Below are 15411 nucleotides of genomic sequence, written 5' to 3'. Positions count from 1 at the left end.
CAAGCAAAACCAAACTTGATTGCACTTTATATATGATGATATCCAGGACATATGTTAACAATGAGTTTCTAATCATGTGTCTATTTGCTGGTGTTATTCACTTCTAAACTAGAATCAAGCTGCTAAATATTATAAAGCCCATACATCACCCTTCACTTCTCCCTAAAACATGCTCAATTTTTACTCACATTTTAATATGAGATCTTATTTTGTCATGTAGTGTGAGGAAGTATCTTTCCCACAGTTCTCCATATTTTGAACTGTGGAATAAAAAAATGTCTGTTTCTCTCTCCCATCAAGATTGTTACTCTTTCTGGCTTTCCAGTTCTTTTGTTGTCTTGTTTATGATCCTTAATCGTGTATTTGGTGATGCTCTGCCTACAGTATTTTACTGTAGAAAGACAGCCTTACAGTAAAGTGTGCTTGCAGATCTAACAATCAAGCTGCTTCTCTTTCAGCAGTTCAGAGAATTCTGTTCAATGTTTCTGTTTTTAAAAGGGTTTTGAGCATTGTTCATTTCTCAGTTGGATTATTTGTAGCATGGCTTTGAACATCAGTGTATAATGTTATTCCACTCCCAGATCTGAAGTTTGTGTATTGGTCTTCTAAGCTTTCTCTACACTGGGGATAATTTCTGGAAGATTTTTCTGGAGGGAATATAACTGTTTCTAAATTTGATAAGAATCTGAGGAAAACTTCCACGGTGCAGATGTGTTCCAACTGTTCTGGAATAAGAGTGTGTCTTGATTAAGATGATACCAGAACTAGGTATCTTGTGGGGTTTTTATATTGGTTAGCAGAGGAATGACCCTGTTCTAATACTACCAATATAGTAAAACCAATAGATTTCTAGAAAGGCAAACAACTGTCTCACCCTTCATCCCTGAGCTGCAGTGGGGAGAGGTGTAGCCCAAGTTACATCTTGTAAGGGGTTCCCCCAATGAACTTATCAAGATCCTCCACCAAAGAGGGAAATTACTTCTAATATGAACTCTCTTACACCAGGAGGAAGCAACAACAGAAAGGTTAGTCTTTTGTTTTGAGGTCCATCTTTAGTGATGAACTGTTCTCCTTGCCCTTATTCCATTGACCAGTCAGTCATTTTTCTGAACTCTCTCTAGAATGGTGTATACTCAAACACGTTTGAAAGCCAAAGGTTAAACAAGTGCAAAAGTCCCAGCACTTATTGTCTCTCTTTAGGGACTGAGGGTCTGAGGTTGGGGAGAGGGAGTGCTGACGCTTTCACTAAAGGCACCTTACACCTTAGCCTCTTCTAGTTTGCTGCATTTGTGATAACAGTTATAAAGCTATTTAACGTGAAGACGACATTGCCATCATTTGGTGGCTGGTCCTGTGCCCACTGAAGCCAATGAGGGCTTTGATATTGGTTTCAATAGGTGCAGGATCAGACCATCTCAGCATGTGAATTATTTGGGCTAAGAACAACCCTCAATCTCTACTGGACCTAAGCAGACTAAAGACTGAGGGCCAGAGACTCACAACTTCATCAGATACATGGAGTGGAAAATACAGAGGCAGGTATAAATACACAGCACATTAAAAGATGGGAGTTGCCTAAGGCAATATATAATGTTGTTATATCTGCCCCTGAATTTTCCACTCCATGCATCTGATGAAGTGAATGTTAGCCCACAAAAGCTTATGCCCAAATAAATGTGTTAGTCTGTAAGGTACCACAAGGACTCCTCATTGTTTTAGCATCCACGGTAGAGTTTATACTGATATAACTATATTTTTTTCTTTTTTTAAATCACATGCCTAACTGACCTACATATACTGTTACAACTTCCAGGGCAGACCAGGCCTCAGGCATTAACTAACCCACCTCAGTCAGTCGGCTCAACACTGAGGCCTTTTTAGATAGGGTGAGGGAGGAATAGTACATACATAATAGTCATAGTGCAGACCAAGAATTTTGCATCTTTTTGAACACTTCCAGTAAGAAAATGTTGCACTGCAGTGGTGTCTGGCACCACTTCTGTTGCTCATAGTAAAATAACCTCATAGTGATGAACGTATACCACTGATGGGACTCCTATTCTGCATCCACTTGTGAGGTAGACCACATTGGTTAGGGGAAATAGTAGACAATGTATCAGTGCTATGATGACTAGGAAGCACAGAATTACCTGGATAGTATTTCAGAAAAAGTAATAACGAAAGTCTGTACACTTCCTCACTCAGAAAATTCTTCCCCAAAACTACTCTAAAATCCAACCCAGAATCCCGCACACACTCTGGCAGGTAATCCTACAAATTCTATTCTGCTTTAATATTACCCAAAGTGTGTGATAGCTACATGAACACACTCACTACAGGCCAAACTTTGATCTGTGTGACTAGCTCTATGAGTATGGCAAACAGGATGTCAATGTGTGAAAAATGTATCACGGATATTCTACTTCAAACAATGGCATGAAGATTAAAACAAGAGAAGGCTTCCGACAGCCACAGGGAAAAGCTCTAGGAACCTACAAGTGCAAGCAGTTTGCCAGAGTTCAGATTCTAGGACTCCACAACAGCAATGTTTTGAGGAGCCATTTGTGTATTGGTATAAGTACAAAAAATAAGTTACCTGGCTTCAGAATTCCTAAATACTGCTCTACCAGAATAACTAGACATAGGGCTTATCCAGTCATATCCATTAACAGTAGTTTTGCTCTAAGAAACTGTCAGTGTAGTGTGCTATATTAACCTGTCCATGTGCAGGTAAAATTTGCATATAAATCACATACTCCATGTCAGAAGGTCCATAACTCTTCTCTGCAAGTGTCAGAAAGGAAACATCTGTACCTGCACAGTGTCATTTGATTGCTTTAAAACACAACAAAAGGCTACAGCACTGCAAGGTATACAAAGATGGCATTATAGCAATTTCCCCCCCTTCCTATACTGTGAGGTTAACATCTGTAACAGTGATTTGGAAACTTAAAAGCTACTCAACTAGAGCCAGACAGAGATGTCACAAAGGGAGGGTGGCAAATTATTGTGTAGACTCTTCACCAGAGCTGCAGAACTCACAAATTCTTACTCCTGACTTTCCTAGAATTCCTGCCTCTCATGCAGCTGTACCCATGACTGCAAGTTAGAACCAGGAAAAGTGCCCTGATGGCAAAAGCAGCTCCCGCCACACCATGTGATGGGAAGAGGTCTGGTGAAATTCTTGGGTCATCGATTTTTCACATCAGTCTCTGACTAGCACATTCTAATAAATCTGAAGCCCCTCTTCTCACCTGCCTATGCCCTAAGAAGGAAGGAGCACAGAGCTGCATTCTTTCCTGTAACCCCTACAATGGGAGGGATAGCACTCTTCCCCTCCCCCACCTTCTCCCATGAATCACTTCAGTAACTGCTTCTGCAGCTTTCTGATTCTGAAAACTGAAAGTGACATTCAGTTCATGGCTGCCCAGAGCCATCTGAATAGCAGCAGTGAAACTGACCAGTCTAGGTAATTTCACTCTGCTGCTTGGGAAAGGAAGGAGCAGCCACAGAGACCCTTAACCAATCTGCTCTCAGGCTCTCAAAAACAGCACTGCATCAGTTCACACTTGGAAGCATGTGTGTGTTTGTGGCTGGAAATGTAACTTTTAAAAAGGCTGTAGAAAGTTGCTAGTGGAATTCTTTTAAATTCTGCTCTGTACCAAAAAACCATTCCATATTAAAATGTTATATACACCTTAGTGTTTGCACAGGTCTCTAGAGGCACAAACCTAGCTGGCTTATCACAGCATGTATAAGGAAGGGAGCTGTATCCTGCATTTTACAGAAGGGGAGAAGGGACTGAGGCAGAGGTTAAGTGACTCTCCCAAGGTGCCCCTGCTGAACTGGTGCTAAAAGTCCATGGGATTCCAGACCCATGCACCTTCCACTAGACTAATCTGCGTGACATACATTTGGTCAGTAGAGGAAGAATTATATTCCAGTAGTAGTTCTAAATTCTTGATACAATGTCTGAGTAATATTTTATACTAGTACAGCCCTAGCATCGTACCCCTATATCTAGACAGCACACATGGAACAGCTCTAATTTTTCAGAAGACTTCAGAGCCACCTGGTACAAAAGCAGAGGTGAAATGCGAGGGTGCAGAATGCTGTCAGCAAGACTTGCCCAATGTGTGTTTAACCCAAAAGAGTTTCAATGAATTGAGGTGACACCATGTACACATATATAAACACACAATAACAACTGCAGATGGAGCTTAGCCCAGGGATCTCCTTCCCCCACCCCCTTTTGTGGCGGAATGAGGAAACACAATCTCCACAGCAACCCCATTAATTGCCTTTGTTGTTTTGATTAAAGCAGACCCGTGGCTAATTTGAGCCTTCTCTTCCGAACGGATCTTCCCTCCTGCCGGGGCCGGGGGGATGTCAAAAGGCCAGGAGCAAAACATTACAGAAGTGTTTTGCTTCTTCACGCTGGACATCTCGCGCTGCGCCCTGCACCCCACCCCGCCCGCCGCACTGACAGCGCCAGCCAGGGCGGCGCTGGGGAACCTGTCAGCCTGCACAATGGGACTGTGGCCGACCCTGGGTTTCTCCAGCATCCAACGCACGTAAACAAACCTCCCCAGACCCTCCCTGGGAGCACAATGCACCCGAGCCGCCCCGGCGGAGCGCGATGCATCCCAGCCGCCCACGCCCCCCCACCCGCGATCGGGACCACGCACAGACACAACGCAACCCGCGGCAACACAAAACCAACCGGCCCCAAGCGGGCCGGCGAGTAACCCGGGACCGGGGAGCCGAACCGCCAGGCGGGTGAGCGGGGGCATCTCCCGCCCCGACTAGGCCCCTTCTGCCGCTACCGGCCCAGCCCGGCGCTCAGTGCCCGCCCAGCGCTGCTCCAGCGGGAGGCGGCCGCGGTGCACACGCCTCCCGGGAGCGCGGCGCTCCGCGGGGGCCCTTTACCTGCTGATCTTCTGGGCGAAGGCGCGGCGCTCGGCCATGGCTGCGGCGGCTCGGGCTGGGAGCCGAACGCTTCTCCCCTCGCCGCCGCCGAGCCGGGAGCAGCGAAGGAGCCGGGAAAGGGCGCCGTAATGCTGCGGAGAGACACGCAGCCGGAATTTGCCGGCCCAGCACGCAACCACGATTCCACGCTGACAATCCCACCCCACCCCTTCCAGGCAAGGCAGGCGGGGGGAGGATGAGCCGCTCTTCGCCGATATGCGGTACGGCGGCGAGGGGGTGCGGGGGGAAGGCCAAGGGCTGTCTGAGGAGTTATTGTCCCATTGTAGGGCGGGGGTTAGGGCAGAGCGGCCCCAGGCCCCCGAATCTCCTCTTGGGGAGTGACTGGGAGTCGCCCTCGCCAGCGCCGGGAACAGGGACCTGGGGGGGACACAGTGTCACGGCCCTGAACCCCACTGAAGTACATGGAAGGGGGGAGCCGGGCCGCTTCGCAGGCGGACGCGGCCCGGGCAGAGATGCTGCTGGAAAAGGCAGGGAGCGTCCCTCGTTGGCAGATGATCGTTTTCCGGCCTTTCCCCGTGAGGGCGGTTAAACAGATTGTGTGGGAACCCACGTCCCCGACCCAAAGGGCGTGGCAGTCCAGCCCCTGACTTGGGCCCCCCAATGCATGGGCCGCGCTTTGTCCCACCGCGTCAGCCCGGAGTCAGCCCCTCAGCTCTTCGGGCAGGGGCCCTACATGGCACAGGGTTAGGCGTGCCGTTTTCCCTCACCAAATAACACTGCTCTCTTACCGCGAGGCAGGCTAACACGCCTCACCAGGAGATCTCAAAGCGCTCTGCAACCCTTCTTGACATGTTTAGCCTCACCCCAAAGTAGGATTATCCTCATTTTACAGATCGCTGCGAAGGGAGGCATAGAGAGGCCAAGTGTCTTACCCAAGGTCACGCATACAGTCTAGAGCAGAGAATTGAACCCAGGTTGCCTAAGTCTTAGATTTCTGCCCAAACCACTGGGTCACTCTTCCTCTCTAGAAAGTTGGGTTGCCGGCCATTCTAACTTGTGAGTGCAGTCTCACCGCTGGGTTCAGATTACAGAAATTTGAAGGAATCCTGAAATATCTTTTGGTGTAGACACGACATCACGGTGCTGTGACTCTCTTACATTTTATAACTTTTGATTTAGTCAAGTGACAAGCCAAACGGTCCATTTTTCTGCATTTTTTTTTTCATTTTATTACATCCATTCTGCCCCCTGCCCATCTGTTTTGTCCATCTGCATCTTTAAGCGATGGGGCTGTCTTCATTTGTCACACAGCACCTAGTACAATGGGTCTTGATCCTTTCACTGGGTGCTGCTGTAATACAAATGACAAATAATAGCCGTGTAATGTTGCATACTGATGATCGAATACACTTTGTACTTGCCTAGCAGTTCTTCATCTAAGATCTCAGCATGCTTTAGAAAGGATAAGTATTGTTATTCCCATTTTACGGATTAAACATAGAATCATAGGACTGGAAGGGACCTTGAGAGGTCCTCTAGTCCAGGCCCCTGTACTTGTGGCAGGACTAATTATCTAGACCTTTCCTGACAGATGTTTAACCTGCTCTTAAAAATCTCCAATGATGGAGATTCTACAACGTCCCTAGGCAATTTATTCCAGTGCTTAACCACCCTGACAGGAAGCTTTTCCTAATGTCCAACCTAAAACTCCACTGCTGCAATTTAAGATCATTGCTTCTTGTCCTATCTTCAGAGGTTAAGAAAAACAAATTTTCTTCCTCCTCCTTGTAACAACCTTTTATGTACTTGAAAACTGCTATCATGTCCCCTCTCAGTCTTCTCTTTTCCAGACTAAACAAACACAATTTTTTCAATCTTCCCTCATACGTCATGCTTTCTAGACCTTTAATCATTTTTGTTGCTCTTCTTTGGACTCTCTCCAATTTGTCCACATCCTTCCTGAAATGTGGTGCCCAGCACTGGACACAATACTCCAGTTGAGGCTTAATCAGAGCGGAAGAATTACTTCTCGGGTCTTGCTTACAAAACTCCTGGTAATACATCCCAGAATGATGTTTGCTTTTTTGGCAACAGTGTTACACTGTTGACTCATATTTAGCTTGTGGTCCTCTAGGACCCCCAGATCCCTTTCTGCAGTACTCCTTCCTAGGCAGTCATTTCCCATTTTGTATGTGTGCAACTGACTGTTCCTTCCTAAGAGGAGTACTTTGCATTTGTCCTTATTGAATTTCATCCTATTTACTTCAGACCATTTCTCCAGTTTGTCCATATCATTTTGAATTTTAATCCTATCCCCTAAAGCACTTGCAACCCCTTCCAGTTTGATATCGTCCGCAAGCTTTAGAAGTGTGCTCTGTATGCCATTATCTAAATCATTGATGAAGATATTGAACAGAACCAGACCCAGAACTGATCCCTGCGGGACCCCATTCGTTATGCCCTTCCAGCATGACTGTGAACCACTGATAACTACTCTTTGGGAATGGTTTTCCAACCAGTTTTGCACCCACCTTATAGTAGCTCTGTCTAGGTTGCATCTCCCTAGTTTGTTTATGCGAAGGTCATGTCAGGCAGTATCAAAAGCTTTACTAAAGTCAAGATATATCACGTCTACCGCTTCCCCCTAAACACAGGGCTTGCTACCCTGTCAAAGAAAGCTATCAGGTTGGTTTAACACCATTTGTTTTTGACAAATCCATGCTGTTACTTATCACCTTATCTTCTAGATCTGGGGTGCGCAAACTATGTCCCGTGGGCCGGATCCAGCCTGCTAGTTGTTTTAATGCAGCCCTCAAGCTCCGTCTGGGGCTTATCCCGCTCCAGTGCTCCAGCTGGGAAGCGAGGTCTGGAGCCGCTCCACGAGGCTCCTGGAAGCAGCAGCATGGCCCTGCTCCTGCTCCTATGCATAGGAACAACCAGGAGGCTCCGCTCTGCATGCTGCCCCCGCCCCAAGCACCGCCCCCGCAACTCCCATTGGCCTGGAACTGCAGCCAATGGGAGTTGCAGGGGCGGCGCCTGCGGACAGTGCAGCGCACAGAGCTGCCTGGCCGCGGCTCCACATAGGAGCCAGCGGGGGGACATGGCTGCTGCTTATGGGAACTGTTTGAGGTAAGCGCCACACTCCTGAGCCTCTCCCCACACCCCAACCCCCTGCCCCAACCCCGATCCTCCTCCCGCCCTCTGTTCCCCTCAATCCCAGCCTGGAGCACCCTTCTGCACCCCAAACCTCTCATCCCCATTCCCACCCCAGAGTCCGCATCCCCAGCCAGAGCCTGCACCTCTTATCCCCCTCCTGCCCTCCGAACTCCTCGGTCCCAGCCTGGAGCACCCTCCTACATCCCAAACTCCTCATCCCCAGCCCCGCTCCAGAGCCTGCATCCCCAGCCAGGGCCCTCACCCCCCCCCCCCGACTGTACTTCCCCACCCCAGCCCGGAGCCCCTTCCTGCACCCTGAACTCCTCATTTCTGGCCCCACCCCGGAGCCCGCACCCCCAATCAGAGCCCACACCCCATCCCCAATTTTGTGAGCATTCATGGCCTGCCATACAATTTCTATTCCCAGATGTGGCCCTCAGGCCAAAAAGTTTGCCCATCCTGTTCTAGATGTTTGCCATAATTAAGTCACACCTTGATTGCCATGACATCACAAGACCTTTTTTTTTGCTTTAAGAAGTAATAGCCACTCATAGCTATGAGAAACCGATCTCCATCTGATGTGTTGACTCAAAACTTCACTCCAGTGAATTATGTGGCTCTAATACACATTAATTTCACTTTATGTGGCTCCGGCTCCAGTTCATGTAGATTTGTATTCCCTGAGTTTGATTTCAAACCACCCCTGAAGCTCTAGGATGAATCTACCAAGTGTCACCTGGTTTTGAACTTGAACCATGAAAACTTTGCATGATTTTTAGAATACAGTTTATAATGAAACGGTAAACAGATCCAGGTTCTTTCCCCTTAACAAACCCTCTGTTGAATGCTGCTGTTATTATTTGCATTGCGTAGGGGCCCCAGTCATAGACCAGGACCCATTGTGCTAAGTGCTGTACAAACACAGACCAAAAAGACGGGCCCTGCTCAAAAGGGCTTACTTAAGGGGTCTACGTATAAGACAAGCGCCAACAGATAGATATAGACAAATGTGGGAGTCCAAGCAAACAATGAGTCGTTATTGGTCAGCATGATAGGCAGTGGTCTTTGCATACTAGCAGCCTAACCATTGTCACTAACCTATGCATTTTAAGTTTGTGATTAAACCAGTTACATTTCACTTTGTATAGCATTTGCAAAAAACTGAAACCATCTCTAGTATTTGCAACAAGGCGAAAGCTAGGACAAATACTGAACAAATAGCTTTGACTGGAGAAAGGAGGGCTTTGTGGAGACAGCAGGAGTAGCTGAGAAGAGAATTGCTGGGCTGCAAAACAGATGCCCTGTCTCCACAAGGGAAATCTTCTAAAACATTTTCACGGTTGCTAATACTGTTCCTGCTCACCATGTTTAGTGTAGGCTAAATTGGGATAGAGTCTAAAAACCTGGTCAGCTGCCCATCTACTAAGGCTCCTAATGATGCTAATACCAGTGACAAGGTCATAGTGAATGGACTCTGACTCCATCAGGGCTAATGGGGCTAGATTCTATGCTGCATCTCAGTAGGCAAAGCCTGAAGCAGTAGGCAAAGCCGGTTTTCTGCCACCTTTGCACTGCCTAGATTCTGAGCTGTTGTAGGGGTTGTAATGGACCCACTATAAACTAGAAGAGTCCAGGGGCAGCCTTACTTAGGCTGCCTATGGACTTCTCTGAAGCCCAGAATCCCTATAGTACTGAGTGCTGTGATCATATCCCCTCTCACCCCGATTTGTCTCCGCCCAGCTTTGCTGCTCCAGCAGCTCACCTTGGTCTGTGTCTGTGAGGAGGCTGGAGAGCATCTCACAAGGCTGCTATGCCAGGGGAATTCTCCTGTACATCTTTTATGCTGTTGCAGTAGCAGAATATAGCCCCAGGAGTCGTGGTCAGAATCCTGCCCAGTAGCTCTAAAATCTCCCCCTATATATTTTCTCTTAAACTTTGAAAATCTCCCCTTGCCTAATAGTAATTTAGAAGGGAATCAGATACATGCACCGTACTTTCAACCCAAACAAGTACAATTTATGTTTGTTAAGGTAGCAACTGTAAAAGGGGAGTGGAGGTGAGGCATATTTTGGTGTTTTAGAAAAAAAAAAAGAAAGACTGAACTGTTACCTAGGATACTTTCTAGATGGCATTGTTTCAAAGCCACTCTTTCCCAACATACTCCATACATTAAATCTACAAATGGAAACTATTAATAGTAATCAAGGAAGTGTCCATTATACCTACTGTTAATTCATCAGGTTCCATCTGTTTGCATTGTATTAATATTTCTAACCCACTGAGTATGCAAGCTAAAATCTATCACTTTTTAACACTTGGAAAGATACTATTTTCCAGTAGCATAGAATTATTCTGCTTCTCAGTTCATGTACATGCACTGTATTTACATTGTGCATATGACAGTGATAGCCAGGGCCCCAATTCTGCAAACACTTGCACACATACTCAGCTTTCTGCACATGAGTCACCCCACTGGAGTCAATGGGTCTACTCACATATATAAAGTTAATCAAATGCTGGAAGGATTGGGGCCCGTGACAAACTGCAGAGTCATGTAATAAACTGGATGAAAATATGTAATACACACACACACATAGTCAAAAGCAGAGACTTATTGTATGTCACTTGAAAATAGCTTCTTTACAGAGGGGGGGAAATGGATTCATTTTAGGGCACACTGAAGATGTTATGTAGAACTGCTCAGAATATCAATCCCTTAGATTGTAGCCTCATAAAGTGTACAGGATAAATCAATTAGCTCACTCACACATGAATGATTTCACATCCGAGAATACATGAGCTAAGCAGACTTGGCCTTCTGCGATCCTGACCATAAACCCCTCAGCAGCTTCAACAAAGTGCGCAACCTGTGGGTCCTGTGGTCCATCCCATTACCATCGAGACCAAGCACATTTACAAGCACATCAAGACCAAGTTCTACATCTGGCCCACCGATGGCTACGAGGTAGGTGTGCAGGGGCAGGCGTACTGGCTGTGGGTGGAGGACCTCCTGATCTCACTCGTATTGCATAACCCTGACTATGTCGACAGTACTAACTACTTTGGGGCCCGCAGAGCTGCTGCTAATGGGGGGCCTCGGTCACCTCCCCCTCCCGTCAGTGCATCAGCAGCTTCCACCTGACCAAGCGCTCCTTTCGGCAGCCAATTGTGGGCCCCATGTGCGGGTGGATGCTGACCCATGACCAGTTAAATGAGACACTCGGGTGGTTTTGCATTGCTCAGATAAACACCTTCGGGCCTTTCCCCAACAACCAGCAGTACGCGGGCAACTACAACAACGTGTACACCATGAAGTCCATCATAGGGGACACCACTCAGGACTGGGTGGGCTGGGCGCGGATGATCATCAAGACACACTGGAAGTTTTGCTTTAACGAGATTCCCCCCTTTGAGAAACGGCGAGGCTTAATGCACATGCTGGAGGGCAACACCATACTGCAGGCTCATCACCAAAAGATGATGTACGGACGCCCCTTTACCTTTGATACTGAGCGCGAGGGCTTTGAAATGCTGTAATCAATAACATGGCATTGTACCCAATCAAGCATGTCTGTCATCATTAGGGCCTTAAAATAGTGCCATCTTCTTAAAGAACCACCACAAAATATTTCCTTCTTCTCTTCCTCCTCACCATATGGAATTTCCTTTTTGAAATTCCACTAGTCTGAGATGCAGGATGAACAATATTCAATCCTGTACCAGTGGCAAATATAAGGTCCTATTTCTTTCAACTCTTCAGACCAAATATTGTGAGACTTACACCACTGGAAAGAGAAAATTCTTATCACTACAGCAGGGGACACAGCACATGGCTCTAGTCCTGTAACTTACTGAGAGACTGGGCTTTAGAATTACAATGATAATGCATACAGAAAAGCTAATACTGATGATTCAGAGGTTTCTAAGATTCTGATTATAACTCTTCTTTCCTTCCAAATGCCGAACTATTGGACTCATAGTAACAAAAGAACCTGGCTTGGCACATAGGGACATGAAAAATAGTCCCAATTTTTTTAAACTTTCTAAATATAGGTTAAAGACTTTCTAAAATAATTTTTCTGTTAAATTTGTGGCATATAGTGAATACATAATAATGTGGTGTATAATTTTCAAAAGCACGTTAAGTCCCATTGACTTTCACTAAGTCACTTAGGAGTCACATTGACTCCTAAGTCACTTTTGAAAATGGCATTTATGGCACTTGAAAATTAAGTCCCATTTTCAAAAGAGACTTAGGAATCTAAGTCTCAATGAAAGTTAATGGGACTTAGGCTCTTAACTCACTTTTGAAAATGTTCACCTGTGGTGTAAAGATTTTATGACTGATTACTTATCAGGATGGCTTGACTTGTAGAACTTGAGTAATGCGGCTTTCCTAAATAAAACCTTTAAACTACACCATCGCGCAGTGTAATATACCATTGCAAATACCTGTAATATATTCTTTATGCATTCTTTCTGATTATATTTTCCCTTCTCACTGTAGCTCTAACTTGATCATTTGATAAAGTTTGTATTATCCGTTATAGCTGGCACTCTGTGGTGTTCTTTCAAGATGTGCAGCACAGCAAGGCATAACGCAAGGGGGATGGACTACAAAAGTAGCTTTAAGCCACATTTGCATGCATTTGATTCTGGGCTCCACTTCCAGGGTCCCTTGTAGCACTCAGTAGGCCCTGCACAGGGAGGTTGCATCCACAATACACTGTAAAGTACAGAATTCAGGAGCTGCTCTAATTTACCATGTCCCCCTTCCAGGCTTCCTATTAACTGCTGCACAGCAGCTGATAAATGAGAATCTCTGTCACTAAATGTATAGGATAGAGCTGGGCAAATTTTTCTTTTTCTTTTAAGAAAATAGTAAAGTCACACCAAAAAATGCGAATAGTTTTAGTGCCCTGAAAAATGCAAGCTTAGGTTGAATTTGGTAAATAGTTTTGACTGGAAAAAAGCCTGGAAATGTTTAAATATTTTTTAAATAAACCATTTTGACATTTTGTTTTGAAATGACCTTTTCAAAATGAACTGTTGATTCAAAAGGTTATGTTCGACCCAAATTACATTTTGGGGTGGTTTTGGCAACAAAAAATTGGGGGAAAAGGTCAGGTTTGGTTCAAAAAGAACCAAATTTGGGAAAGAGGGGGTAGATTTTTGGATTCAGACAGTGAACCAAGAAGTCAGTTAATAGCTCAGCTCTAGTTGGGATTCCATTCCTGCTCTGGCACAACACGTGTGAATAAATGTGTAGGAGGAGGCCTATGCCATGCCCATGTCAGAAGATTTCTCCCTCTGCCAGCTAAGAGGCTCTTAGGATGCCCGTACATCACTGCAGCAGCATACCCTACAGGGGCCAAATCCTTCCTTTTTCTTTTTTTTTTTTTTTAAATAAATAATTTTGTTTTCATTCTGTTCAAGCAGGTAAATATCCATAAGTAGCAAAGTACAGAAGTAATAACAGAGATGAGAAAATCCTGACTTCATGTTATCTAATGTGTAAGATCTGCCCACAGAGAGAAGAATGTATATTTAAGTTTCCAAGCTATAAAATGAATAAAACGAATATAGTCTTGTAGCTAACGTAGATTAAACCATAATTTATATTCCCTCCGTGTAGAATTATGCACTGCAGATTGATAGGCTCTCTCCATATATTTGGTCTAAATATGAAAAAAATCTCTCAACCCAGTGAACCTCAACAAGCAAATATCTGAAAAATAATAGAAACATTTCTTGTTACTTTCCAGATAGCTACAGCCCAGCAACAAACTACCACATCAGTGCCAATGAATTTAAATCATATCAGATGGGTGAGGCTGGTAGAAATGTATACATGACCTTGTAAGGAAGACCAACAGATACTGTAGATTGACGGTCTCAACATTTTTCAGCGCATGGAACATTAACCAACAGAATGAAGGAAAAATTGAAGATCTGTAAGAAAAGATGCAGTCTCTTTTCTAGTATGCTCCCAATAACACCAAACACTAACATTCATGTTATCAACAAATCTTTTCTTCATACTGCTGACAGGCAGTCTGACTGATCTTCTGGTTCAGAACCATAAACTCTGAATTCTAATCCTAGCGCTGCCACTGACTTGCTGTGTGAGTCACTTACCCTCTCTGCCTCGATTTCCTCATCTCTAAAACTGGATATAATATTTACTTGAAAAGGTGGTGTGGAACTAATTCGCTAAATTTCATACATTGCTTTTGAAAATATAAAGTGGTACGTAAGAGCTAAGTAGTACTGTGATCCTGCAATAATTACTGGAGTAGTGCCATGAATAATGCTATGAAAGTCAATGGCAGGACTCGTAGAAAGCTCTACCCTGGGGTAGTATGTATTTGCAGATCTGAGCCAATCATAATTAAATGAACTTAAATAAACTGTTTGTAAGCACACACATTCTTTATTATATACAAATTCATTTCTTTAGAGAAGAGAATGATTTTACAAACCTCACACACATAGACCTGCTAAAATGCAGTTACATTCTATGAATTGCCTCTGTCAGAATGGTATTGTGGGGATCAGTGTTTGACTTCCACTGATTCAATAACAAACTTCTTAGATTCATATTAAAAAGCTGCTTTTTCTAACTGCCATTTTGGCAAATTCAGCTTGTCCTTCGAAAGCTGAGTTGTGTTCTTTCTGAAATTAAAATAAAACTGGACCCTGTAAGCAAGAAAGAGACCAAACCTAAAATCAAACTAAAATATGTTAAAGGAAATGGACACATACAAAAATTCATAGGAAAAGCTTGTGAAAATAATCAAGAAGAAACTGGTCAAGAAGGATTCCTCTATGGAGTGAAGATAAAGGAGCTGTTTAGGGAGGGACAATATACGGAACATCTCAGCTACCGTCTACCCGTGGTTTTGGAAAAGCTCTAACAGGCTTATACTTTGCTGATGACAAATATCACAATTGTTGAAGACACTCTGCTTATGTCTGAATTTGCAACACCTGAGGAAGCAGATGCATCAGATGAGGTATTCAACTTGGGTAGTCGCTCTCTTTGGATCAAAAATTACAACCTATGGCCGTGATCCTGCAAAGGCACATACACATGCTTAACTTTACACACAGCAGAGTCACAACAAGTTGAAATTTTTATTTTCAACTGAAAGGTCATGAGATTTTAAAAAATTAAAGCAGAACTGCTTCAGTTTCCATGGCATGCCTAGAGTAGGGGCTGAGCCAAAGTTACTGCCACAGGAACTGACTATCTATCTATCTATCTATCTATCGTATCTCTCCTAGGTATTCTAGAAATTCCTGAAACTAAAGTACCTAAAGGCT

At 44.7% G+C, this 15411-nt stretch overlaps 1 protein-coding gene across 16 annotated transcripts in view; it reads right to left on the bottom strand.

Annotated features, from left to right (window-relative positions):
* Positions 1 to 5205, bottom strand: part of DOCK7 (dedicator of cytokinesis 7) — a 140397-nt gene extending 135192 nt beyond the window's left edge. For 10 of the 16 annotated variants that reach the window (XM_073357467.2, XM_073357468.2, XM_073357469.2 and 7 more), the window contains exon 1: positions 4930 to 5164. In XM_073357467.2, the coding sequence (XP_073213568.1) occupies positions 4930 to 4967 (38 nt within the window). In that variant the 5' untranslated portion in view covers positions 4968 to 5164. Of the gene's footprint in view, positions 1 to 4929 lie in introns of all 16 variants that reach the window. The other 6 variants (XM_073357471.2, XM_073357477.2, XR_012160459.2 and 3 more) reach the window with 5 other exon arrangements.
* Positions 5206 to 15411: the final 10206 nt, after the last annotated feature.

Source organism: Lepidochelys kempii, chromosome 8, assembly GCF_965140285.1.
Source record: "Lepidochelys kempii isolate rLepKem1 chromosome 8, rLepKem1.hap1, whole genome shotgun sequence".
NCBI lineage: Eukaryota > Metazoa > Chordata > Testudines > Cheloniidae > Lepidochelys > Lepidochelys kempii.
Note: the sequence above shows the minus strand (reverse complement) of the source record. Positions and strands in the feature narration are given on the sequence as shown.